A 27,585-nucleotide genomic window follows, 5' to 3' on the forward strand; every position below is an offset into this window, starting at 1 on the left:
ATTGAATTTGACCTTGGTTGATATTGAAATATGAATGTTTGAATACTTGATTGTGAGTTTGTGAGCGATAGCGAGTGAGTGTATCGAAATTAATAGATTTTGTGAGCGATAGCGAGTGAGTGAGTGTATCGAAATTGATTGTGATTTTGTGACCGATAGCGAGTGAATGATTGAGTGAGTGTATCGAACTGATTATGATTTTGTGAGCGATAGCGAGTGAGTGTAAGTATCGAAATTTGAGTGTGAATGTTTGAGTGATTGAATTTTTAAAAATTTTGATATTGTCGAATATTTTGATTTTCTGTGAGCGACATATTGAGTGACTACTGATTTGTGAGTGACTAATATTCAATTTCAAGTTTGGATTTTCTGTGAGCGAATTTCGTGAATGATTATTATTTGTAATCTTGAATGAATAAGTACGATAATTTTGCATGAGTGTTTGTTAATTGCATGTTAGATTTTCGTCCTTGGTTAGATAGTAGCATTTTCGTCTGAGGTTTTGTTTGACGGTAGTAGGCATAGTTTTGTAATTGGTCTTTTGAACTCTCCAGATTGCGTTTTAATTTTGACAACACGAGTAAGATCATCTTTTCCTGGTATTAACGATGTGATTCGTGCAAGGGCCCATTGTGATGGTGGCAAACGCTCATCTTTCAGCAAAACCAGGTCTCCGATTTTGGGCTGTGTTTCCGTTTTCAACCATTTCGGTCGTTGCTGAAGACGAGCTAAATACTCGCTGCTCCACTGCTTCCAAAAGGAGTGGACAGCAATTTGGATTTTATTCCACCTATCAAGGTTGGAAATCTTTTCTGCCAAGTCCGCTTCTGGTATTAGATGGGCCGATGTTCCAAACAGGAAATGTGCAGGCGTGAGAATTTCGAAGTCGTCAATGTTGTCGGAAACTGGACAAAGAGGTCTCGAGTTTAAACACGCTTCTATTTCGGTCAGAAGCGTGCTGAGCTCCTCGAATGTAAGGGTTTCATTTCTGACAACCCGTTTCAAATGAAACTTTACGGATTTCACTCCGGCTTCCCATAATCCACCGAAATGGGGAGAAGCGGGAGGAATGAAGTTCCATTTGGTTCCGACGTTTGTTGTTGTTGTTGAGATATGCTGCCAATCTATTTCTGCAGCCTTCATCATCTTTTGGAGCTCAGTATTGGCGCCTACGAAGTTTTTGCCGCAGTTGCTGTATATTTCAGTGCAAACACCTCGACGTGCAGTAAACCTCCTGAATGCTGCCAAAAATGCCTGCGTGGTCATATCACTTACGGCTTCCAAGTGGACTGCCTTGGTGGATAAACAAACGAATATCGCAAAATATCCCTTGTGAACCTTGCCTCCGCGTCCTTTCCAGGCCTTAACTTCGATCGGTCCGGCATAGTCTACTCCGGTATGTGTAAATGGTCGGGAGACTCTGACACGAGCAGCTGGTAAGTTACCCATTAGTTGTTGCATTGGTTTGGCCTTAAATCGGAAGCAAATTATACAGTCATGAATATATTTTTTCACACTTCTCTTTAGATTGAAAATCCAATATTTGTTGCGAAGATAGGTGACCATTTGCTGGAGTCCACCATGGAGCGTTTTTTCATGTGCTTCTCTGACAAGCAACTTCGAAAGGACATGTTCTGGTTTTAAAATAACAGGATGTTGTTGTTCATATTGTAAATTTGAATTTTGAAGACGTCCTCCAACTCGAAGTATACCATTTCGGTCAATGAAGGGATGCAGTGCTCCAAAATGTTTCGATGATGATGGATTCTTGATAAGGTCCGAAATTTCTTCAGGAAACGTCACTTTTTGGGCAGCTCTGATACAGTTGGATGTTGCATATTGTAACTCGATAGTGGTAAGTGGTGAAATTATTTCCTTCATCGGGAGTTTTTTCAAGCAAAATCGTACAATCCTCCGGCAATAAGCGATGATTCGTACTAGTTTTCTAAAATCTGATGTTTTATGAAATAATGTTGAAACTCGATTTTCAGATTCTATGGCACAATGGATTTTTACTGGTCTCAATTCTTCTTCAGTTTCGTACGTTCTTGCTGGACTGGGAAAAGTAAATTTCCAGTTTGTTTGAAGATATTCTGGTCCTCGCCACCAAAGCGTGTTGGCTTTTAATTCTGATGGCGAAATTCCTCTCGATGATAAGTCTGCAGGATTCAGTTTAGTGGGAACGTGATTCCAAATGTTTACGTTCGTTAACCTCTGAATTTCGGCCACTCTATTGCTAATGAATGTTTTCCACTTTGATGGTGGTGCAGCAATCCAACATAATGTGATTGTGGAATCAGTCCACGCGTATGTTTTGATCTGGCCTAGTTGTAAAACATCTTTTACATGACATAAAAGACGAGCTAACATAACAGCCCCGCATAACTCAAGTCTAGGAAGCGAAACTGTATTAAGAGGAGCGACTCTAGTTTTGGACATAACAAGGTGAGTGTGAATTTTGTTGCTTCTGTTCAGAACTCTAAGGTAGACTACTGCCCCATATGCTTTCATAGAAGCGTCACTAAAACCGTACAACTCTAACTCCAAATTTTCTTTTTCAGTACAAATCCATCTTGGTATTCGAATTTTTTCGAGACTTGGCAAATCTGCTCGTAAAGCAAACCATTCTCGTTGCAGATCGAGTGGAACAGGAACATCCCATGCTAAACCCTTTACCCACAATTTTTGCATAATAATTTTCGCAGAAATTACGCACGGAGAAATCCAACCAAGTGGATCGAAAAGCTTAGCAATGGTTGATAAGATGGTCCGTTTGGTAACTTCAGCTGTTTTGGATTGAGTCCACTGAAAAGTGAATGAGTCGCTTGCAGGAAGCCATTTAATGCCCAAGGTTTTTATGTGTTCTGATGAATCGAAAGGCAGCAGAAAATCAACTTCACGTTCTTGGGGTGCAATATTGATCAAAGCATCTTCAGAATTGCTCGCCCATTTGCGTAAATGGAAACCAGCTGATGATAGAAGGTGGTTGATTTCAGCTACTTTTTGTTGAGCTTCTTGTACTGAGTCTGCTCCGCTGACCAAATCATCAACGTACATATCGTGACGTATCATCTGGGCTGCCAATGGATATTTGTCCTTTTCGTCATCAGCAAGTTTGTTTAACGTGCGAGTAGCCAAATATGGAGCGGATGCTGTTCCAAAAGTGACGGTTTTTAATCGATATAGCTGCAGAGGACTCATCTTGTTGTCTCGCCAGTAAATCAGCTGATAAAAAGTATCTGGTTTTTTCATCTGGATCTGCCGGTACATTTTTTCGATGTCAGCCGTCAAGGTAATCTTGAATTTCCTCCATTTTAATATGATGTCCATTATATTTGATTGTGTTTTAGGTCCAACCAAAAGATGTTCATTTAACGAAGTTCCATTTGTAGTTTTAAAAGCAGCATCGAAAACTACCCTCAGCTTCGTTGTTGTACTGGATTCCTTGAACACGGCATGATGTGGCACAACATAGTGGAATGGAGATTGGAGAATTTCACCTTGGCTGACATCTACTTTTTCCATCTGATCGAGCTGAATATACTCGGACATGCACGCTGAGTACTCCTTCTGTAGTTGAGGATTGTTGTCGAATCTTCTTTCAAGCTGGAGAAATCTTCGCAGTGCTCCCTGTTGACTTGCTCCTAGTGCTGGTCGAACACCTTCTTTGAATGGTAGTGAAACTTCGAATCTTCCATCTGGCAAACGTCTGGTGTGGGTTTTGAAGTGCTCCTCACAAGCGATGTTTTCTGCAGTTTCTGGATTTTCAAATGGTGCTTCTTCGATTTCCCAAAATTTTCGAAACTGAGTATCGATATCAACAAGCTGCAGGTGGACACGGCAAGTTTGAATTGGCGCATTGCCAAAAACAATCCAACCGAGTTGAGTATTCTGAGCAATTGGTGCCACAGGCTCATTACCCCTAACAATTTCTGGCAAAACGACCTCAGCAAAGACACCACTACCTAGGAGCAAATCAACACTAGACGGCTTAAAGAAAGAAGGATCAGCTAAACACAAATCCTGAATGTGACCCCATTGATTAGGAAGCACTTCTCTGTTGGGAAGTAAACCAGTTATAGTTTTGAGAACAAACGCCCTAGCATCCGTTTCAAAAGAGGTATGTATAGATTTGATTTTCATATCGAAAAAGTTGTGACACGAACCATTTTTGTTATTTCCCAATCCAGAGAATTCCATTAAGGTGCGACATTTTTTCAAACCAAGTTGTTGGACAGCTCGTTCAGTGATGAATGTTGATTCTGAACCAGGATCTATCAGCGCTCTCAAACTGATGAATTCTCCGTTGGCTGCTTGTATTTGGATGACTGCTGTAGCAAGTAACACCACAGTGTTCGAAGGATTTGAGACGTGATAATTTTGAGAAGTGGTTGCTTGTCCACTATTTGGATTGAATGGTTTTGCATTTGGATTGATCGGGTTTGTATTTTGATTATTATTTGAAGTACCAAATTGTGAATTTGAATTATTATTTGCAGCTGAATTCAAGTTAGAACCACTCGCTTGATTGACTTGTGAATTCTGGAAACCTTGGCTGGAGCTAGAATTTTGATCACGCTGACTATTGTGCAACAGTGTGTGATGTTTCAGGTTGCAATAAAAACACCGTTTTTCACTTGGACATTGAAAAGTTTTGTGGTTGTAAGCTAAACAATTTTCGCAAACGCCTATCTGTTTTACATGTTTCAACCTTGCAGGAACATCCAGCTTTAAAAATGAGTGGCATGAACAAGGTGAATGCTGACCCTTGTGATAAACTGCGCAGCTATACTTCTCTTTTCTCACCGACTTCATATGCAACACCTTTGGTTTCAGTTTCGACTGTTCCTTACTCGAATTCATGTTAGATTTGGGCTTGGAATTTTGCTGACAAACGACCTCTAAAGAACGAAACCTAGTTTCCAAAAAGGTTGAAAAATCTTTAAAGGTAGGTAGTTCTGTACTCAAACCTAACTTTTCTTCCCACATTTGTTGAGTTTTTGTTGGCAATTTTTGCAGGAGAGTGAAGACCACTACCATATCCCAACCATCTACAGGAACACCTAAATTCTTCAAAGCATGAAGCACCTCTGTTGACTTGTCTAACAGGCCCTTGATGGAATCTGCTGTTTCAACGCTGATTGTTGGCTGATCGAAAAAAGTTTTTAGCTGTGTGGTGACTAAGATCCGCTTATGGTTGTAACGCGTTACCAAAATTGACCATGCCTGGTCATAATTGTCATTGTTGACTTCAAGGTAATCTAACAACGAAGCTGCACTACCCTTTAAACAAGTTTTCAAATATGTTAACTTTTCTATTTTCGACAGAGATGAATTGTTATGAATTAGAGATACGAAGAGATCATGAAATGGACGCCAATTATTGTAGTCCCAATAGAACGTTGGGGGAGTTATCGCAGGAAGTTTTATTTCACGGGAGGTTGATGGTTTAACCTTGTTATTGATAAAAGATTCCCGGCGGTTATCGGATTTGGCACCATTTCTATCTTCATCTTTTAAATTCTTAGCGAATGCCAAACTATCTAACCTATCTAACTCATCTAAAACAGCAGCTTTATACGAAAGGCAAGTATCCATAGTGGTATCGTATTGTTCTTCACACCATTCTAAATCTATTTCATCATCTTCTGAACCTTGAAGAGTATCGTATAACTCACATGCTTTTGTAAAATGTATATCCAAAACACTCAATAATCCTAGCAAATAATTTTTAGTTTTCTTCTCAGATGTTAAATTGCTGAATTTCTCACTAAATTTATCAATTTGCGAACATGTTTTTTTGAAAATGTTTAAATCCGCTGAATCACCCATTTTAATACACTCAATATTATACGAACAATTAATTTAATCAATATAATAAAAGATTATTCACTCACTTTGATTTCCTTGATTAATCAGAATTTCGTTTTCAGGTATCTGGGACTCCGCAAAGCACTCAACAAAACGTATGTAGTATAATATTCAACTGCAACAGGCGATTCCAAAAATATGATACGGACGACAGTTATTGATAACGGTTCTGGATAACTGCTATGGACAACTGGACTTGAATAACGGCACTCAACAACGGCACTCAACAATCCCACTCAACAACGGCACTTAATAAATAACGGGACAGTGTACGGCTAGTTCCAACAGCAGTTTCTCGAACTCACACAATGATATAAAAATAGGAATTGTCGCTTTATCCACTCTTATTTGCAATAAATTTTATTTGCATACTCACATCAATCGCTTTTTATTGATTTGTAATGATTTTTTCTGCTGGGCAAACAGGAACTCCGCTGAACAAATGCGCTGGACACATGCACGAATTCAGGAACAAAAAACAGGAACTCCAATAAACAGATGTAGCAGCACGACAGTGAACATTTATATCACAGTCTTAATTGTAGAATATCACAGATTTTTTAATCACAGTACTTTTAAGCTTTTGGCTCGAATGGACCAAATGTTGAATCCAAAAATTGGATTGAATAAATTAAACTAGATGATGTATCTTTTACAAAGGTTTTAATTCGAATGAATACTTTCTTGATTTTACAAATTACAATAGGTAGTTAACAAAATGAAAAATGATGTAGCAAATTTGATGTTGACAGCAATGACAATTTACACTGTACGACAAGCAGGTTTGATGGTTTAGTTGGATGTGTGTTTACACTGTAGAACTCCTCAGTTACATGGTGCAACAGTAACAGTGCACTTTTGTATATATTGAAAATAAAATAAATAAGAAAACGACAAGAAAATTGATTTAAACTCAAGATCTTCAGCCCTATCGAGGTATCCGTTCGGAGAATTTTTTTTCCGATTTGTTCGAAATCGGAGAATTTTCTATCGGGGTATCCGTTCCGATTGACGTAGGTATCGGAGAATCTTCCGATGAAACGCATTGCGATGAAGTGTGTTCAGCAAAGACTTTTTGACAGTTGTGCTTTGAATTTCATCGGAAATTCTCAAACACAAAATAGTTGCGGAATATTTTCGGAAAATTGAATTTGACAGAAAAAAAATATAAAAATGTAAATATAATTTTGATTTTTTAGTGTAGATTAATACAGCGACAAAGCCTCAGCAAGAGAGGTTGGTTGAAACTAAGAAAGCTTGAGCATCACAAGGATTTTTATTTATTGAATAAATCACATGTGTCAAATGAATGCGATTGTATACTTTATTTTTTTGTTTAGAAGTACATAGATACCTCGAAAGAAATATAAGTTACGATCGGAACGGGTATCGTTTCGGAACTTTCTCCGAACGGATACTTCGATGGGGCTGCTTATTTTATTTATTAATTATAATATATATATATATATATATATATATATATATAAATCAAACAGTGTATGATGTCACCTACAACTACACCCAGAGAAAAAACGCATAATAATTTTTAATACGTTCTACATTGAATCAATGATGAAAAACTAATTCATTAATTTTCTTAAAATTTTCCTATGCTTAAGTTTCAATTTGTCACATCAATTTTTATAAGTGAGATGGCACAGTGGTAAGGCACAAGCTTGTCGACCCAGGTGTAGCAGGTTCGATCCCCAGCGGATGCCAGTTTTACTTTTTTTTTTATTTTTTTATATGTGTGAACAACTTAGATTTAAAGTGTGCTACTTTGATTCCATCATTTTCCACTTTAGGCTAAAAATGTAGTGATTTTATATTGATTCAAAGTGGTTACAATGATTTTACCTAGTTTTTTTTGGCTCAGTGTAGATCTGGGCTGCTTTTAACTCCGAACTCAAACAAAACCAACCAAGTTAATAGGACTAAAAAAGTAGTACCGGCGAAACACGCGAAAGTCCAAAGCCAACTAAATACCTCCAGAAATTTTTTGCCTTCACCCGCCTTGAAAGGAATAACACCTCAATCGTTCCATGCTGAACTTTGTAAACATACTAATGCAATAATCGCAACCTTCAAAGGTGAGCTGGAAAAAACGCGAAATGAAGTTCTGCTAAAAATCCAATACATCGAAGAGCAATTGATCGAAAACATGAAAAACACTAAAGCAGCAGTGGCGAAGGGTTCATATAACTCGATTATTTCCGTCTTACCTTTTGAAATCCTCAAACTCAACAACATTAACTCCTGGCAACATGAATATAATTTCAATCAACACCTGCACACGCTGTCAACATTATTTCAAATACTTTTCTTTCAGTTCTACTCTACACATCTATCTGCTTTTCAACTCACTCCATAAACAAACACAAAACTATAGCAAAAAAAAAAGGTAACCCGAAAAATGTCGTCTTATAAACAATAGAACAAATTTGTTTTCTTTCCTCTTTTTTCATTTACTTATTACTGCCCTTGTGACCTCTCTGTTTCATACACGCTTTCTTATGGAAGAAAATAAGACGATATTCTTCGTCTTACTTTTTGGTGAATTTTTATGTATCTCTCATAATTTTCGCTCTGAGTTAATGAATGCGCAGTGCGCATGTCAGTGTCTGCTTGAGGTAGGTTTAATTTTTCATAGGAAGAAAAAAGGTAGAATAAGACGGTTTCCTCCGACTTATTTGGGTAATTTGTGTGTATCGCGCAATGAGCTGATGAACCAAATTATGTTGCGCAGGTTGTAGGTGAGGTAAGTTTTATTTGAAGAAAATCAGTTAGGAAAATATAAAAGGTATGGAACAAGAAATAAGACGCTCCTTTCCGACTTATTATATGAATTTGTATGTATCTCTCCACTGGGCTGCTGTGTCAAAGGTTTCCACTATGATAAGAAATATGCGTGGATGTTATATTTAATGTCATAAGGTATTTTTGTTGGCAGAAAGTGCATAAAATAACTGCAATTTCCATAAAGTGGAACAACTGCCCCAATTGAATTAAGCAAGTCCCAACTCCCAAGAAGAACGCAGTGCAATTTTGAAAATAATAAAAATTAAGATGATGCAAAAATTGTGAAAAGTTTTTAGATAGTAAGATTTAGTGTTTTGATTATGACTTTAATATCATTGTTCGACAAACAAAAAAGTCGAGAGCAAGAACTTTGCTTTCAGATTTTTTCTTAATTTGGTGCTCTGAATTCCGAAGTCACAAATTGTCATTTGCTAACCTCTAGGATTTTAAAATATAAGTTTCTATTTGCAATATTCTTTGAAAACAAATAATTTTGAAAAGAAATAAATATATTTTATACAATAAAATACGAGTATGACTTTTTGAATTCCACTTCAAAATTACCGAAAAATAACGTTTTCTACCAGTTGATATTCAAGTATTTCACAAACGTGACGGTCCAATGCAATTTTCACTTCGGGAAAATCTTTAAGAAAAGTATGGTTTTGTCCAAGCTCTATTTTGTATTTTTATATGTATTATTTTCTCTTAGAGGATTCGAATAATTTTAATCAGTTTAGTTTTATGAAGAAAACAAAATTGCATTTAAAGGACGCTCTTACTTAAAGTTTTGTGTACACCTAGATAACTGTTGCTTCTGTTGGCGTCGAGAGATCTTTTTAGTTCTAAGGCGATTTCATGCATAGAAGATAGACTTTCTGATCTTCTTCTTTTGAATTCTAATTACTAAAAGTAGACTTGACTTTTAAGAAAAAGTTCTTGCAGAATTTTATGAAAGAAAAACGTAGAGCTTTGCACACTTTTTAATGGAAACTTTATTAAAAAAAATATAAGGCGTGTTTTTGACAATTCGTTTGAATTGCTTAATTTCATGGCTTGAAACTTAGAAATGCATTAAAAATTTGGAATTGAATTTCTTGGTGACTTATTTTTCTTCGACTTACCATTTGAAATCATTCACGCCTCGCCACTGTAAAGCAGCCATATCCGATTTATCTAAGAGAGTCAAAGGTGAGCTGGAAAAAACACGGAATGAAGTTCTGCTAAAAATCCAAAACATCGAAGAGCGATTGATCGAAAGCATGAAAAACACTAATGCAGCCATATCCGATTTATCTAAGAGTCAACGATATAGAGCGTGTTGTGAACAATAACTTACGGGGGAGGTATCGGAACTTAGGAAGCATCGCCGATGCAGTTGTTTTTGGAATCCCTCAACTGCCTGAAGAGAATTTAAGTACCACATTCAATGCACTCTTCGATAAAATAGATATAGCACCACCAGCATAAACAAAAAATACCAGGACTGGAAACTCGGCGGTCAACTGAAGTTTGCCTACAAGCTGCGAGGTGTGGTGAATGTCGTGAACCTATCGTTATGTTCGTGTCCGATGTGTGGTGAATGTCGTGAATCTATAAATGTGTGCGTGTAAACGTCATTTACCAACGTGGTGGCTTTCACATATATTCACAGACAACACTGTACACAAAAGGGTTTTGGGGGGAAAGACGTACGAAAGTTTCCAGTCATGGTATTTTTTGTTTATGACCACCAGCATTGAAGAACTCATTTCGCACTAAGCCACGCAACAAAACAGACGAACCAGCTATCGTACTTCAATTTTTCAGGAGAGAAACAAATTTCTTAAAGCGCTCTCTGACTCCAAGAAAAATAAACAACGTCAACTACTCTTAAGCGATTTTGGTTTTAACATTGACGCTAGTTGTAAGAAAAACGTATTTGCATGAAAATGGAAGGGAAGCTGTCTGCTGTATATACCAAGTCTGGTTCTGTGTATGTAAAAATTTTTAATGAAGAAAAAAGCGTGCTTGTAGATGACACTGGGAGTTTAAATACTGCTGCCGAGAGACATCAATTGAGAAGTACCACTACAACGATATTATAATTTTGCACATTTTATTATATATTTATTTTCTTTTTTCCTTTTCTTCTTTTAATTATTATTCTCTTATTTTAATCTAGGTATTGCTACTCTTTGCATTTGTGACTCTCTTTTTGTTTTTGTTTACATATTCTCTTTGATTTTAATTACCTTAAGAATGCAATTAAAATGGCATTTTAAGCATTTGGAACTATGGCGGTGATATGGTATATAATATGTTGAGAATATTACGTCTGCAGAAAGAAGGCTTACATGTTTGCGATTTAAATGCACATAGTATTGTGCCTAAATTGGATGAGTTTCGTTTGTTGTTTATAAACTCTAAGGTAGATGTGATTTGTATTTCAGAAACATGGTTTTCTTCAAAAGATTCAAGTAATGCTTTTAAGGTTGAAGGATACAAACTCTTTCGTGCTGATAAAGTTGGTCGTGGAGGGGGTGTTTGTGTTTACTTACGTAATGATATTCATTTTGAAATTGTCTGTAAATCAAACATTGAAAGCATATCAGAGTATTTGTTTCTGAAACTACATTGTGGGATTGAACAATTACTTCTTGGAGTTATTTATAGACCAAACAAAAACGTCGATCCTACGCCACACAGAGGCCCGTTTAGGCAAAAGTGCTTGCAATATTCATTTTTCGGGTGGGTCTATAATGAAAAACTTTTTATATCACTTTTTATTCACAAATGTTTGGAGCTCGAGTATTGAAAAAAAATTTTCAATTAGGGTTATTGGTGTGCCTTATAGAGCAGGCCAAAATTAATAATTTTGTATTATGAAAAAAAAATCTGTTTTTTTATTTTTAATTCTTAGCTTTGAGTGTTAAAACTAGGAAGAGGGCTTCTAAAACGTTTTGATTTTTATTTTTTTGTATATGCTATGTAATTACACTACTGGAAAAAATTAAGGGATCAAAAAAAAAGCTTAAATTTAAAACAAAACAAAATTCCAAAAAAAAAAAAAAATTTTCAAAAAATAAAATTTTTTTTCTCTTAAACTTTTCAAGAGAAAAAAATTCAAAAAAATTTAATTTTTTGAAATTTTTTTTTTTTTGGAATTTTGTTTTGTTTTAAATTTAAGCTTTTTCTGGAGCAAAAATGTGGAAAAAGCTAGGAAAAACAAAAAAGCTTTTCAGAGCAAAAAACGTGATCCTTTAATTTTTTCAAAAATTCGATCGAGTGAAACAAAAAAACGGCTGGCTGGATTAATTTGATTTTTTGTAGGGTTTTTGTGGACATATTGAACTGTAAAATGCACACTTAACATTAGTGGTTTCCTCAATATTTTCGATCTAGCGCTCGATTTTCCAAAAAACCACCTAAGCCCTTTTTTGTTGCATTTTCAAATTCATGTGAAAATAAGAAAACATTTTTTTTTGGAAAAGCAATGGCTAGCCGTTAAGGAGAAATAATTCAAGTTCTTGAAACCCACCTTTAACTTTCTGTGCGATCATTGGTTGCTGAGATATCGATAATCAAACACAAAAGGATCCTTTTCCATTTGAAGACCGATATCTCGGCGAGAAGTGGACGTATCGAGGTGTTCAAAAAACCAAATTAAAGCTAAATGAACAAAGTATCCGATCCTTATAGTGGTTAAGCTAAAAAAATGCACGAATTCAGGAACAAAAAACAGGAACTCCAATAAACAGATGTAGCAGCACGACAGTGAACATTTATATCACAGTCTTAATTGTAGAATATCACAGATTTTTTAATCACAGTACTTTTAAGCTTTTGGCTCGAATGGACCAAATGTTGAATCCAGAAATTTGATTGAATAAATTAAACTAGATGATGTATCTTTTACAAAGGTTTTAATTCGAATGAATACTTTCTTGATTTTACAAATTACAATAGGTAGTTAACAAAATGAAAAATGATGTAGCAAATTTGATGTTGACAGCAATGACAATTTACACTGTACGACAAGCAGGTTTGATGGTTTAGTTGGATGTGTGTTTACACTGTAGAACTCCTCAGTTACATGGTGCAACAGTAACAGTGCACTTTTCTATATATTGAAAATAAAATAAATAAGAAAACGACAAGAAAATTGATTTAAACTCAAGATCTTCAGCCCTATCGAGGTATCCGTTCGGAGAATTTTTTTTCCGATTTGTTCGAAATCGGAGAATTTTCTATCGGGGTATCCGTTCCGATTGACGTAGGTATCGGAGAATCTTCCGATGAAACGCATTGCGATGAAGTGTATTCAGCAAAGACTTTTTGACAGTTGTGCTTTGAATTTCATCGGAAATTCTCAAACACAAAATAGTTGCGGAATATTTTCGGAAAATTGAATTTGACAGAAAAAAAATATAAAAATGTAAATATAATTTTGATTTTTTAGTGTAGATTAATACAGCGACAAAGCCTCAGCAAGAGAGGTTGGTTGAAACTAAGAAAGCTTGAGCATCACAAGGATTTTTATTTATTGAATAAATCACATGTGTCAAATGAATGCGATTGTATACTTTATTTTTTTGTTTAGAAGTACATAGATACCTCGAAAGAAATATAAGTTACGATCGGAACGGGTATCGTTTCGGAACTTTCTCCGAACGGATACTTCGATGGGGCTGCTTATTTTATTTATTAATTATAATATATATATATATATATATATATATATATATAAATCAAACAGTGTATGATGTCACCTACAACTACACCCAGAGAAAAAACGCATAATTTTTAATACGTTCTACATTGAATCAATGATGAAAAACTAATTCATTAATTTTCTTAAAATTTTCCTATGCTTAAGTTTCAATTTGTCACATCAATTTTTATAAGTGAGATGGCACAGTGGTAAGGCACAAGCTTGTCGACCCAGGTGTAGCAGGTTCGATCCCCAGCGGATGCCAGTTTTACTTTTTTTTTTATTTTTTTATATGTGTGAACAACTTAGATTTAAAGTGTGCTACTTTGATTCCATCATTTTCCACTTTAGGCTAAAAATGTAGTGATTTTATATTGATTCAAAGTGGTTACAATGATTTTACCTAGTTTTTTTTGGCTCAGTGTAGATCTGGGCTGCTTTTAACTCCGAACTCAAACAAAACCAACCAAGTTAATAGGACTAAAAAAGTAGTACCGGCGAAACACGCGAAAGTCCAAAGCCAACTAAATACCTCCAGAAATTTTTTGCCTTCACCCGCCTTGAAAGGAATAACACCTCAATCGTTCCATGCTGAACTTTGTAAACATACTAATGCAATAATCGCAACCTTCAAAGGTGAGCTGGAAAAAACGCGAAATGAAGTTCTGCTAAAAATCCAATACATCGAAGAGCAATTGATCGAAAACATGAAAAACACTAAAGCAGCAGTGGCGAAGGGTTCATATAACTCGATTATTTCCGTCTTACCTTTTGAAATCCTCAAACTCAACAACATTAACTCCTGGCAACATGAATATAATTTCAATCAACACCTGCACACGCTGTCAACATTATTTCAAATACTTTTCTTTCAGTTCTACTCTACACATCTATCTGCTTTTCAACTCACTCCATAAACAAACACAAAACTATAGCAAAAAAAAAAGGTAACCCGAAAAATGTCGTCTTATAAACAATAGAACAAATTTGTTTTCTTTCCTCTTTTTTTCATTTACTTATTACTGCCCTTGTGACCTCTCTGTTTCATACACGCTTTCTTATGGAAGAAAATAAGACGATATTCTTCGTCTTACTTTTTGGTGAATTTTTATGTATCTCTCATAATTTTCGCTCTGAGTTAATGAATGCGCAGTGCGCATGTCAGTGTCTGCTTGAGGTAGGTTTAATTTTTCATAGGAAGAAAAAAGGTAGAATAAGACGGTTTCCTCCGACTTATTTGGGTAATTTGTGTGTATCGCGCAATGAGCTGATGAACCAAATTATGTTGCGCAGGTTGTAGGTGAGGTAAGTTTTATTTGAAGAAAATCAGTTAGGAAAATATAAAAGGTATGGAACAAGAAATAAGACACTCCTTTCCGACTTATTATATGAATTTGTATGTATCTCTCCACTGGGCTGCTGTGTCAAAGGTTTCCACTATGATAAGAAATATGCGTGGATGTTATATTTAATGTCATAAGGTATTTTTGTTGGCAGAAAGTGCATAAAATAACTGCAATTTCCATAAAGTGGAACAACTGCCCCAATTGAATTAAGCAAGTCCCAACTCCCAAGAAGAACGCAGTGCAATTTTGAAAATAATAAAAATTAAGATGATGCAAAAATTGTGAAAAGTTTTTAGATAGTAAGATTTAGTGTTTTGATTATGACTTTAATATCATTGTTCGACAAACAAAAAAGTCGAGAGCAAGAACTTTGCTTTCAGATTTTTTCTTAATTTGGTGCTCTGAATTCCGAAGTCACAAATTGTCATTTGCTAACCTCTAGGATTTTGAAATATAAGTTTCTATTTGCAATATTCTTTGAAAACAAATAATTATGAAAAGAAATAAATATATTTTATACAATAAAATACGAGTATGACTTTTTGAATTCCACTTCAAAATTACCGAAAAATAACGTTTTCTACCAGTTGATATTCAAGTATTTCACAAACGTGACGGTCCAATGCAATTTTCACTTCGGGAAAATCTTTAAGAAAAGTATGGTTTTGTCCAAGCTCTATTTTGTATTTTTATATGTATTATTTTCTCTTAGAGGATTCGAATAATTTTAATCAGTTTAGTTTTATGAAGAAAACAAAATTGCATTTAAAGGACGCTCTTACTTAAAGTTTTGTATACACCTAGATAACTGTTGCTTCTGTTGGCGTCGAGAGATCTTTTTAGTTCTAAGGCGATTTCATGCATAGAAGATAGACTTTCTGATCTTCTTCTTTTGAATTCTAATTACTAAAAGTAGACTTGACTTTTAAGAAAAAGTTCTTGCAGAATTTTATGAAAGAAAAACGTAGAGCTTTGCACACTTTTTAATGGAAACTTTATTAAAAAAAATATAAGGCGTGTTTTTGACAATTCGTTTGAATTGCTTAATTTCATGGCTTGAAACTTAGAAATGCATTAAAAATTTGGAATTGAATTTCTTGGTGACTTATTTTTCTTCGACTTACCATTTGAAATCATTCACGCCTCGCCACTGTAAAGCAGCCATATCCGATTTATCTAAGAGAGTCAAAGGTGAGCTGGAAAAAACACGGAATGAAGTTCTGCTAAAAATCCAAAACATCGAAGAGCGATTGATCGAAAGCATGAAAAACACTAATGCAGCCATATCCGATTTATCTAAGAGTCAACGATATAGAGCGTGTTGTGAACAATAACTTACGGGGGAGGTATCGGAACTTAGGAAGCATCGCCGATGCAGTTGTTTTTGGAATCCCTCAACTGCCTGAAGAGAATTTAAGTACCACATTCAATGCACTCTTCGATAAAATAGATATAGCACCACCAGCATAAACAAAAAATACCAGGACTGGAAACTCGGCGGTCAACTGAAGTTTGCCTACAAGCTGCGAGGTGTGGTGAATGTCGTGAACCTATCGTTGTGTTCGTGTCCGATGTGTGGTGAATGTCGTGAATCTATAAATGTGTGCGTGTAAACGTCATTTACCAACGTGGTGGCTTTCACATATATTCACAGACAACACTGTACACAAAAGGGTTTTGGGGGGAAAGACGTACGAAAGTTTCCAGTCATGGTATTTTTTGTTTATGACCACCAGCATTGAAGAACTCATTTCGCACTAAGCCACGCAACAAAACAGACGAACCAGCTATCGTACTTCAATTTTTCAGGAGAGAAACAAATTTCTTAAAGCGCTCTCTGACTCCAAGAAAAATAAACAACGTCAACTACTCTTAAGCGATTTTGGTTTTAACATTGACGCTAGTTGTAAGAAAAACGTATTTGCATGAAAATGGAAGGGAAGCTGTCTGCTGTATATACCAAGTCTGGTTCTGTGTATGTAAAAATTTTTAATGAAGAAAAAAGCGTGCTTGTAGATGACACTGGGAGTTTAAATACTGCTGCCGAGAGACATCAATTGAGAAGTACCACTACAACGATATTATAATTTTGCACATTTTATTATATATTTATTTTCTTTTTTCCTTTTCTTCTTTTAATTATTATTCTCTTATTTTAATCTAGGTATTGCTACTCTTTGCATTTGTGACTCTCTTTTTGTTTTTGTTTACATATTCTCTTTGATTTTAATTACCTTAAGAATGCAATTAAAATGGCATTTTAAGCATTTGGAACTATGGCGGTGATATGGTATATAATATGTTGAGAATATTACGTCTGCAGAAAGAAGGCTTACATGTTTGCGATTTAAATGCACATAGTATTGTGCCTAAATTGGATGAGTTTCGTTTGTTGTTTATAAACTCTAAGGTAGATGTGATTTGTATTTCAGAAACATGGTTTTCTTCAAAAGATTCAAGTAATGCTTTTAAGGTTGAAGGATACAAACTCTTTCGTGCTGATAAAGTTGGTCGTGGAGGGGGTGTTTGTGTTTACTTACGTAATGATATTCATTTTGAAAATGTCTGTAAATCAAACATTGAAAGCATATCAGAGTATTTGTTTCTGAAACTACATTGTGGGATTGAACAATTACTTCTTGGAGTTATTTATAGACCAAACAAAAACGTCGATCCTACGCCACACAGAGGCCCGTTTAGGCAAAAGTGCTTGAAATATTCATTTTTCGGGTGGGTCTATAATGAAAAACTTTTTATATCACTTTTTATTCACAAATGTTTGGAGCTCGAGTATTGAAAAAAAATTTTCAATTTGGGTTATTGGTGTGCCTTATAGAGCAGGCCAAAATTAATAATTTTGTATTATGAAAAAAAAATCTGTTTTTTTATTTTTAATTCTTAGCTTTGAGTGTTAAAACTAGGAAGAGGGCTTCTAAAACGTTTTGATTTTTATTTTTTTGTATATGCTATGTAATTACACTACTGGAAAAAATTAAGGGATCAAAAAAAAAAGCTTAAATTTAAAACAAAACAAAATTTCAAAAAAAAAAAAAAAATTTCAAAAAATAAAATTTTTTTTCTCTTAAACTTTTCAAGAGAAAAAAATTCAAAAAAATTTTATTTTTTGAAATTTTTTTTTTTTGGAATTTTGTTTTGTTTTAAATTTAAGCTTTTTCTGGAGCAAAAATGTGGAAAAAGCTAGGAAAAACAATTTTTTTTCTCATTACAAAATGAGAAAAGAAAATTGAGCTTTTCAGAGCAAAAAACGTGATCCTTTAATTTTTTCAAAAATTCGATCGAGTGAAACAAAAAAACGGCTGGCTGGATTAATTTGATTTTTTGAAGGGTTTTTGTGGACATATTGAACTGTAAAATGCACACTTAACATTAGTGGTTTCCTCAATATTTTCGATCTAGCGCTCGATTTTCCAAAAAACCACCTAAGCCCTTTTTTGTTGCATTTTCAAATTCATGTGAAAATAAGAAAACATTTTTTTTTGGAAAAGCAATGGCTAGCCGTTAAGGAGAAATAATTCAAGTTCTTGAAACCCACCTTTAACTTTCTGTGCGATCATTGGTTGCTGAGATATCGATAATCAAACACAAAAGGATCCTTTTCCATTTGAAGACCGATATCTCGGCGAGAAGTGGACGTATCGAGGTGTTCAAAAAACCAAATTAAAGCTAAATGAACAAAGTATCCGATCCTTATAGTGGTTAAGCTAAAAAAAAATTTTCCACGCCCGTAGACCAAAAAAAAACTAAAAAAAATTTGAAAATTTTTTTGTTGCTGGTTTTTCTACGATTACTCAAAAACCGCAGAGGTTAAAAATTTTTAAAGTTCTAATCCAAAAACTAGACACTTGGAGCTACAATTTCCTTCTTTATCGATTTCTTGTACGACCATTTCTTTCGAAGTTACGGCCTGTTGAAATTTGCCCAAAAATTTGGAATTTTTTTTTGATCCCTTAATTTTTTCCAGTAGTGTATTTAAACCAAAAATTGAAAAAAAAAAAATAAAAATTTATTTTTTAGGTAATTGTTCAATTTAATGTTTGTTCATTATTTTACTATTTTGTATGTCCCCTTATGCAAGATGTGAGCAAAATCATTCATTTTCAATGTCCCGTCAGATTAATTTTGCAATTTTTTGTGAAACAACTGTGAAAAAAAGTGCTCCTATTTTTGGACACTTGAATAGGACACCCCCTTTTTAAATGGGTTTCGTGTGCAAATCAAAGGAGGTGGAAATGCAAAAATGTTTTCCAATATCTTTTGTACATAACGCTTATAAGAAACTCAAAAATTGCACAATATTTGTTTTTTATAACCGAGTGTTTCTTATATTCTTAGAACGGATATAAGAAACAAGTTTCTTATACAAATCTACCTACCCAGTAGTACCTACCACAAACTTATCCTCGCCTAAATATTCAATCCAATTATATAACTACATACTATGTAGCTATTTTATATTTTTCACAGATTTCTTTTCTATTTTTTATTCAAGGATTATGTATCAATTTAGTTTTAAGTGAAATATTAGCTGTGTTCCTTTGGCCTGAAGTATCTACTGCTTAGGAGTTCTGGTTGTATTCAACTCCATTTCTTCAATAGAAAAAATGTCTTTGAATGGATTCAGATGCACTTAAAAGTACTTTGTTGAGCAACATTTTTAGCAAGGGTAAACACAGCAGGGATATAAAGAACATAAACACAACAAATAACAAATTAAACACTGAACTGAAATTCTCTTCAAATAATGTCAAACTCAAATGACATTGGCACAGGTTGCTTTGAATTTTTCTTTAGGGTTCATGTTTTTTTAGTTTCGTAATTTTTTTGAAAGTTTCTTAAATCCAACCAACTTTATGTGTGTGCAAGAAAGTTCGTGGTTTGAAACATGTTTTTCTTATAAGTGTGTTTCTTATAAACACATTAAAATATTTGGTAAAGTACACGGTGCTTTTGTTCGAGTTTCTTTTAAGCGAGGTTTTCTTATAAGCGCGTTTCTTATAAGCGATAAATACTGTAATTTTTAGCTAATTTCAATTTAAATTGGTCAAGCGAATCTACTGGCAGAGGAAGAAATAGCGAAAGCTAGAGTGTCACCCGATTTTTCACCAAAAAGGTAAAAAAAACGCATCAAAGTCGAACATTTTTTTAATTTTTTTTACGGAACGAGTCCAACTGTGGAAAAAATATAAAAGCCTTAACAATGAGTGCCGTAACTGCAGCTGACAGATGAGCGATTCAACTTCTCGCATAAAATTTACATGACTTTGCCGCCGAAAAAACGAAAAAGGTGGTTAAGAAGCAAGTGCATTCGTTGTGAAGCTAGTGATTGCGAGGGCTAAAGACTTGAGGCGATTACAGCTTAAGAAAAAACGATAGGTTAACACCTGCAGTAAAGAGCAACGCCTTAGTTTCTGTCTATTTTGTGACATTAAGTAAAGCATGCTTTCTCCAATGGCCTCAAGTTTTATTTTTATGAAATAATGGATAGTCCTTCCTTCGCAAACTATGAAATAAAAAATTAAAGCCAACGGATATTCTGGATGAATTCAGTATATACTAGCAGATACTTTTTTTTATGGATACGAAATTAAGTATATACTATGAATTTTACCTTTTACTAGAATTTATAGTATTTACTTTCATCTTTTACTTTAAGTAAGTACTACGTTTTTATGCATATCACCCAATAAGTAGCTTTTTGATAAATTTTTTTGTTGGATAAATTAAAGAAGGTATTTTGTCATTTGGGGAAAATTATATTGCTTTTTTCATATCCACTTCAGTTTCTCATAAACTATTTAAAAAAAATTTGTTTTGGACTTTTTTGCAAAAACTGTTACTGAAATATTAAAATAAGGTATGAACAAAATTTAAAATATAAAAATGTGGCTAGACCAAATTTTAGATTAAATGTCAATCTTTCATTAGCAAATTAGTTTGCAATAAGTGTTCTGTGGACCTCACAAACTGTGTAGAAATTTTCCAAATTCCTCGTTTTTCTCAAAAATTTGTCCAGAGGCCTCTTTTTAGAAAAAAATGCTATTCTTTGTACATTACATTTAAAAAATGTTAATGTTTAAAATGTTTTAAAAAATGTTAATGTTTTAATTGCTCAGATATTAATTATTAAAGGTATTCAATTTTTCTTACCCATGATAATTTTTTGACTTTGGGGCCGATTTACTTCGATAAATGTATTATAAACATAGTGTTTTATAAATTTATTCTGCTGAAGAAAACAATAATGAACAAAAAATTGCTTACAAGTTTGCCAGAAAACTCATAAATTTTATGCTATTTAGGAAAACCTGCACCAGGTAAAATCTTTAAAAAATGTGATTTTTAACTTTAGTCAAAAATGGGTAAGAATTAAAAATTTATTTTTGTAGTTAAAATTTATTTTTATGTAAAATTTAGTTACAAAAATTGTTTAAAGTGTGCTTCTTGATTTTGTATGCTATATAGAGCCCGTTTTTTTGGTTTTTAATGCGAATATTAATTTATTCTCTCTATTGCCCTTTTTTTAATGATGGTTCGATGATAAATTCTTCTTTTTCTACAAAAAATGCTATGATTGTCAAATAAGTAACGTTTTTCACTCTTATTCATAAAAAAAGCCAATACTTTACAGTTAGTAGATCTTGTAGCTTATTGAACAATATCTTCCCATCCAATGATTTTACCGTACTCTTCATCAGCCAATTTTAAAATTCGTGTCCTTAATGGGCTGGAGCGTCATCGTGTTCGTAATATGAATAAAGCAGCTAGTTGAATCAGTTGAATATCCTGGACGGGATCTGGTAAATCATATTGCAGGACCTCCATCAATTAATATTAGCAATAAAATAGGATAGGATTTCCCAAATACCAACACTGAACAAAAATGTATGTGCAAACCAAGAGAAAGAAAAACGTAAACTTATACACATCGTCAAAATTCTATGCCAAGCTTGGTTTAGCTTCTATTCCTATCGGCAGCTGCGTATTGTTTTTGTAATGCATGCAAACGCCACTTGCAAATACGGATAGTAATGGCAAAAAAAAAAAAACACAGCTATTTTAATATTAAGGCCACTAAAACGTTTATGTTCAAAATTTTTTATTGAAATCGGTTCTTAGGGAAAACCGTTAATTACGGCCCAAATTTTTCACATTTCATTTTTTTTTACAAAATCGTTAGAGCCGTCATGCCATGTTTGATTGTTATCTCGAGTTCGATTGTTGTATACTGCTGTTAAGTTTGCTTTTGACTCACAAAATAGCCAACTGTTTCATTTAATATTGGTAACTGTTTGTTGTTGAAGGTTAAATAAAATATAAGTTATATATTTGTAAGCAAAAATTTTACGCTGTACCACAATAAACTAATAGTTTTGTTTATCACTAGCAATCTATTTATCAAAGTTTTAATTAAGTAAGTGCACATTTATGTACTTATGAACACGGCTTATGTTAAAGAAAAAAAATATTTTAAGTATATAATAATAATATTACCTCGTGTTCTTGGGATCCTTATAATTTCGTAAAATGAAGACTTTTTCTAATTTCTTAACGTATTATTTGGCTGTTGTTAATAAAAACCTTGTAACAAGACAACTTGTGTGTTTTTTATCTTTAAGGCTAGGCGCACACATGCGATTTTCAGTCGTTGCTACTAAAAAATCGCAGTCGCAACATAAAAGTACCGTGCACACACTTGCGACTAAAAAATCGCGCGGCTATTTTTTATTGCAAGAAAAAACATTGTTTGGTCGAAAAAAGTTGACCGTTTTTCGATAAAAAAATGATGCATTTTTTTTTATCGAAAAACGGTCAACTTTTTTCGACCAAACAATGTTTTTTCTCAAGATCAAAAGAGCCAAGAGATACTCACTGTAAAAGTGGTAAAGTGATAAATGTCTCAAAATTTTGTAAGGGTTTGACAGCTTGTTTACCAGATTAGAAATAGATTCTCTGCAATGTGTTTGTTTGTATCTTATTTAAGGCCCCACGAGTACCATTATTTCACCAAAGCATTGAATACTCATTCTATAGTACTGGGTAAATTTCTGAGGGTCTTCTCTTAAATTTTTATGAATTTTATGGAATTGTCCTTTTAAATTTCCTATCGTTTATAAAAAAAGAGCCACTATACAAGAATTTCTAGTAATATCCATTATTGTACTTAAGACAATTGTTCCAAGTGTCGCACGTGCGGCCAGGTGCATTATATTCTGTATAATATATCCTTATGTGCAGCAAAAAAAAATCGCGAAAAATAGAACCGGATCCATTTTTTTAAACTTTGCGATTTTAAAATCGCATGTCTGTGCACTCTCATTTAAAATAATGTGTTTCATTTCTTGCGTCTAAAAAATCGAGTGGTTGAAAATCGCATGTGTGCGCATGATTTGGCCTCTTTGGGACCGCTACTTTTTAGTCGTTTTCGGTTTAGTCGCAAGTGTGTGCATAACTATGCTGGTCCATTTGTTGCATTTTAATTTTCGACAATCGCGTCGCCAAAAAAATGGGACAATTTTCAATTTTTTAATCGCGGCTATTTTTTAGAAGCATGTGTGTTTACCGGCATTGAAATGCGTGTGATCCATTTTTGCGACTGAATAATCGTGCGACTAAAATCGCATGTGTGCGCCTAGCCTAAAACAAATTGAATACAGTTGAGCTATTTTTTTCCAAATAGCGACTGTTTGGACAGAAAAGCGACAATTTACAATTTTGCTTATTTGCGACCTTTTTGTTCTGAAAGCGTAGTCACTAGTTTTCAGAAACAGAACGACGCAGTTCGTTTGATTTTGACATAAGCCTATGCGAGCTAGCTCATGGGTTTTATGGCTGGAACTTGATAGTTCTGTTCAATTAGTTAGTTAGCAGATTTTTGTTTTCAATAAGTATTTTTTTTAATAAAAAAGTACATAACTCCTTAAAATTAAGTACAATAGAAGATGTCTCAAAATATTAACATAATAAAATAAAAATTATACTTGGCTTCAATTTATTTTTGAGCTTAAGTTTCTCATAGACGGGAATTACACACGTTTTATCTACGGAAATTACTTTATTTACTTGAGATTATTCTTGATCGATCTGCTTTTTAGATAAAATCTATGAGTTGTCAGCTCGTGGAAAGTTGTATTTTCAAAGTTTGAGAGTTTGAAAGCATTTGTGGTATTTAATTTTGCAACTTTTAAAACTTATTTCAACTGTAAGTTCGTCTTTGGTGTAAAAATTCTTTTAAGTTAGTTCTGTAAGATTTCTGTGTAATCCCCGTTATAAAATGAATCTTACAAGTATATTTAAAGAATTTCGCTACGAACTGGGCTAGATCCATTATTTTTTTTTAGTGGTGTACTTTCATCGTGCTTTGCACTTTCAGCGTCATGTTTTGCTATCGTTTTATTCCAAGATTGTTCTTCGCCTGATCCAAAAAGAGTGAATACTATGAATTCTATGGTAAACAGAACGATCGTTACTCCGAAAATTACTCTCCAAGCGCCAATATTTTGCTGAAAATGAGTTTCAAATATATTTTACATTGTTAATTTTCAAATAAAAAACTGTTGAAAACATTAATAAGACTTACATTTCCTTTTGTAATAAATCCAACAAAAAGCGGCACTATTATTCCAGGAAGAGTAGCTACAGTGTTTGTAAGTGCTACGAGAGTTCCTGCGTAATTAGGTGCAATATCAATGTGATTTGATAAAAATCCGGAGAACATTCCACCCATTCCTATTATGCCCAATGTCATCAAAGCTACAGCTGCGTCTCTGTGACATCCAATAAAACAGAGGCTTAGTAAACATATCCCAGGTATTAAGGTTGCAAAACTAGTTGCCGTCTTTCTACAAATCGTTGTTGAAAAGTAGCCTTAAATGAAAAAAAGTCGGTTAATGGAATTCTTTAATAAAATTTTTAGTTAACCTTTTGCTTTTAAAGTATCCAAAACTTTTCCCAAAACAATACTGAATAAAAACATTGGATAGTATGGAAGAGCACTGGCTACAGCATTTTTTGAAACATTAAATTTCAGAACTTGCTTCATGTAGAATGGAATTTCAATCAAAAACATATACCAGCCCCAATTGCTGCAGACATGGGCTATTAAGATGGCCCAAAAAGGAACAGATGTCATAACTTTCTTCCATGGCACTGGAGGTTGCTTTTCCGTAACTTCTTCAGTTTGTGTTGTACCCAGCTGTGAGTTGATCATCGTACGTTCTTCGTAACTAATAAGAGGTTGTTTGCTAGGGCTATCCTGAACAAGAATGACCCATAACACCATCCACAGGCAACTTGCACCCCCCATTACATAGAATACTGACTCCCATCCAAATTTACCAGCAAGTATACCAGCTGTTAAAATAGATTTTGCAGTTCCAAAAGCTGTTCCCACATAAATTATAGTAGACATAACACTTCTTTCGTTCGGTGGAGCCCATGCAGCGATCATACAATGCATGGCAGGAAATGTGGCACCACCACCAATGCCTTCCAGAACACGTAGAATAATTAGGCCAACGTAGTGAATGTTTGTCATAACTGGAGTTAGAAGCGTACAAATGACATTAATGGCAACTGAAAAAAACATCACCCATTTCGCCGAATAGTTTTCAGCAACCCGAGCACCAGGAATTTGCGACACTATATAGCCCCAGAAGTAGCAACTAAGAAGTGTTCCTTGTAGAGGTTCACTCCAAACAAACGGTCCTCCCTGTAATAAGTAAAACAATATTTATATTTACTATCTTGTTATCGATATATTTAATATGCAGGGTGTCCCGGAATGAGATAAAAGTATTTTGGGGTGTGATTCTTGGGTACATACACTAGATTAGATTTGATTAGATTTATTCATAATAAAAAAGTTAAAATATAGTCATTGAGAAAAATAAACTGAATAATAAAAGGCATTTAAGTCGTCTGCCCGAGTAACACAAATTTCGATAAGTTTAACTTATTTTGATCTTCAAATGCTTTTTTTTAATATGTTTAGTAAATATGTACATACATCTAATTTTTAATTATATTTGTTTTCATTACTTTAATTAAATTAACGAAGAATTTTAAGTTCAGTTTAAAAATAAAGAGATAACAGACTTTTAGCACAGACAATTATATATTATATAATTATATAATTTATTTGTGCTTTTAGTTTACCTAAAACAAAAATTAATATTTAAATATTCAGGTGACTTTTTTTCGTTAAAAACAAAATGGACTTTTAGTTTGGCTACAACAAAAAATAATATATTTACAGCCTAATTTATAAACGTAGTATAGATAGTGCATAACACTTAACACTCTTTATAATGTTTTTAAACAGAAAATTGCTATTTATAAAATTTATGCAACGTTGCATAGAAGTTGTATAAGCTAAACGCGTTTTAAGGTTGTTTAGAGCCTGAATAAGAATATTTTTTACTCAAATGTCATTTGAAAATCACATCAAAAAAAGAAAAAAAAAAACAGCAATCATTTGTATATTTTTCTTTTAATTGAAGAACTCATTTTTGGCATTTGATTTGATTAATTTGAAATGAATAAAAACAAAAAATAAGAAATTGTGTTTTTTTTTTGAAATTTTTTCCTAACTAACTTTTGTGGTGTTTTCTCTATTCTTTTTCATTTTGCGTGTTGTTTTTTTTACATAGAAATTGATTCATGTTCGATGTACCTATGTATATCTTTTTTATTGGTGTACTTTTTTTGGATTACAAATATTTGCATGTGAAAAATTTGTTATCTAGTGAAACAAATGAGGAAATGTGTTGTTTTTTTTTTTAGAGATTTTCTTCCTCATAGGTATGACATCGAGAACTTTCGCTCACGTTTTTCTTTTTTTTTTTGTTTTGTTTTAATTTTTTGTTTATTTTCGGAGCAGATGGAGTTATTTCATCGACAGATGGAGTTGTTTGTCGTGATTAAAAATACTAATTTTCCAGTTTTAGTACTTATTTGGACACAAACCTAGCATGACTATAATGGATAGGAAAATGTTTTATAAATGAAAATTTATGTAACGTTGCATTAAGGCTACATAAAACCTTATGCATTGTATAACTATGAAGCTGTTTAGAGCTGTTTAGTGAAATCTAATAAATGAGACCGTTAGTATATAGAAAATGACTGACGTAAATTATATGGGCAAAAACAGTTTTAATTATTTTTGGGCAAATATTAAAATTATAAATTTGGTTGGGGTCGAAATTCTGTATGGGCCAAAATTCGGATTTCAAAATTCTGTATTCCAAAATTCTGTATTTTAAAATTCTGTGAATTCAAAATTCTGTATTTTAAAATTCTGTAAATTCAAAGTTCTGTATTCTAAAATTCTGTAAAGACAAAATTCTGGATATCAAAATTCTGTAAATGATAAAAGAAAAATTGTTTTGATAAAGAAAAAAAGTGCGCATTTTTTTTTCATTATCAAAACAATTTTTCTTTTATCATTTACAGAATTTTGGAATACAGATCTTTGTTATTTTCTTTGCAGAAAATACTTTGAAGTAAAGTATGAGTATTCGGGTGGGTCAAAAAATCAAAATTCGTTTTTTTGATTTGGTACCTTGAAAACTCGATTGCTAGACACCTCTAGAATATACTCACCAAATTTGAGCTCTTTATTTTAATGGGAAGGTCCTCCGCTTTTCAATTTTCCATTTTTACATCAAGCTTCTTCTAAAAAAAATGTTTTTTTTATTAATTGAATTTTTTGCCAATTTTTTTACATATTCCTGTAGGAAATCTATCTTCTAAACAGTTAAAGCAACCAATTTGAGGCCAACGACTTTTTTGTAAAACATTTAAGCCTTCTACAATAATCCATCTTACTAATTTAATAATAATGACTTTTCAGTG

At 33.5% G+C, this 27,585-nt stretch overlaps 3 protein-coding genes across 11 annotated transcripts in view; all 3 read right to left on the bottom strand.

The window, feature by feature from the left end:
• Positions 1-20,394, bottom strand: part of LOC129918037 (uncharacterized) — a 54,145-nt gene extending 33,751 nt beyond the window's left edge. The window contains exons 1-5 of one of the 8 annotated variants that reach the window (XR_008772916.1): positions 18,263-20,380; positions 13,767-14,004; positions 12,191-12,772; positions 7,729-7,966; positions 7,375-7,677 (exon numbers count right to left, since the gene is read on the bottom strand). The gene's annotated coding sequence lies outside the window, so the exon portion shown is untranslated. Of the gene's footprint in view, positions 1-5,897; positions 7,295-7,374; positions 7,967-12,190; positions 13,336-13,766; positions 14,714-18,262 lie in introns of those variants that run through there. The other 7 variants (XR_008772915.1, XM_055998359.1, XM_055998376.1 and 4 more) reach the window with 7 other exon arrangements.
• Positions 475-5,832, bottom strand: LOC129921227 (uncharacterized). Its single transcript, XM_056002962.1, has one exon. It carries the CDS (start codon positions 5,830-5,832, stop codon positions 475-477), a length of 5,358 nt encoding a protein of 1,785 aa, XP_055858937.1.
• Positions 20,395-21,351: 957 nt separating the features above from the next.
• The window catches only part of LOC129918018 (sialin), a 160,519-nt gene continuing 154,285 nt past the window's right edge, over positions 21,352-27,585 (bottom strand). For both annotated transcript variants that reach the window (XM_055998320.1, XM_055998312.1), the window contains 3 exons: positions 24,649-25,438; positions 24,308-24,594; positions 21,352-24,230 (listed from right to left, as the gene is read on the bottom strand). In XM_055998320.1, coding sequence (XP_055854295.1) covers positions 24,021-24,230; positions 24,308-24,594; positions 24,649-25,438 — 1,287 coding nt within the window. In that variant the 3' untranslated portion in view covers positions 21,352-24,020. The remainder of the gene's footprint in view (positions 24,231-24,307; positions 24,595-24,648; positions 25,439-27,585) is intronic.

This window comes from Episyrphus balteatus, chromosome 1 (assembly GCF_945859705.1).
Source record: "Episyrphus balteatus chromosome 1, idEpiBalt1.1, whole genome shotgun sequence".
NCBI lineage: Eukaryota > Metazoa > Arthropoda > Insecta > Diptera > Syrphidae > Episyrphus > Episyrphus balteatus.

Excerpts from the sequence above, each read along its gene's own strand:
- LOC129921227 (XM_056002962.1), bottom strand. The coding sequence starts at position 5,832 with ATGGGTGATTCAGCGGATTTAAACATTTTCAAAAAAACATGTTCGCAA.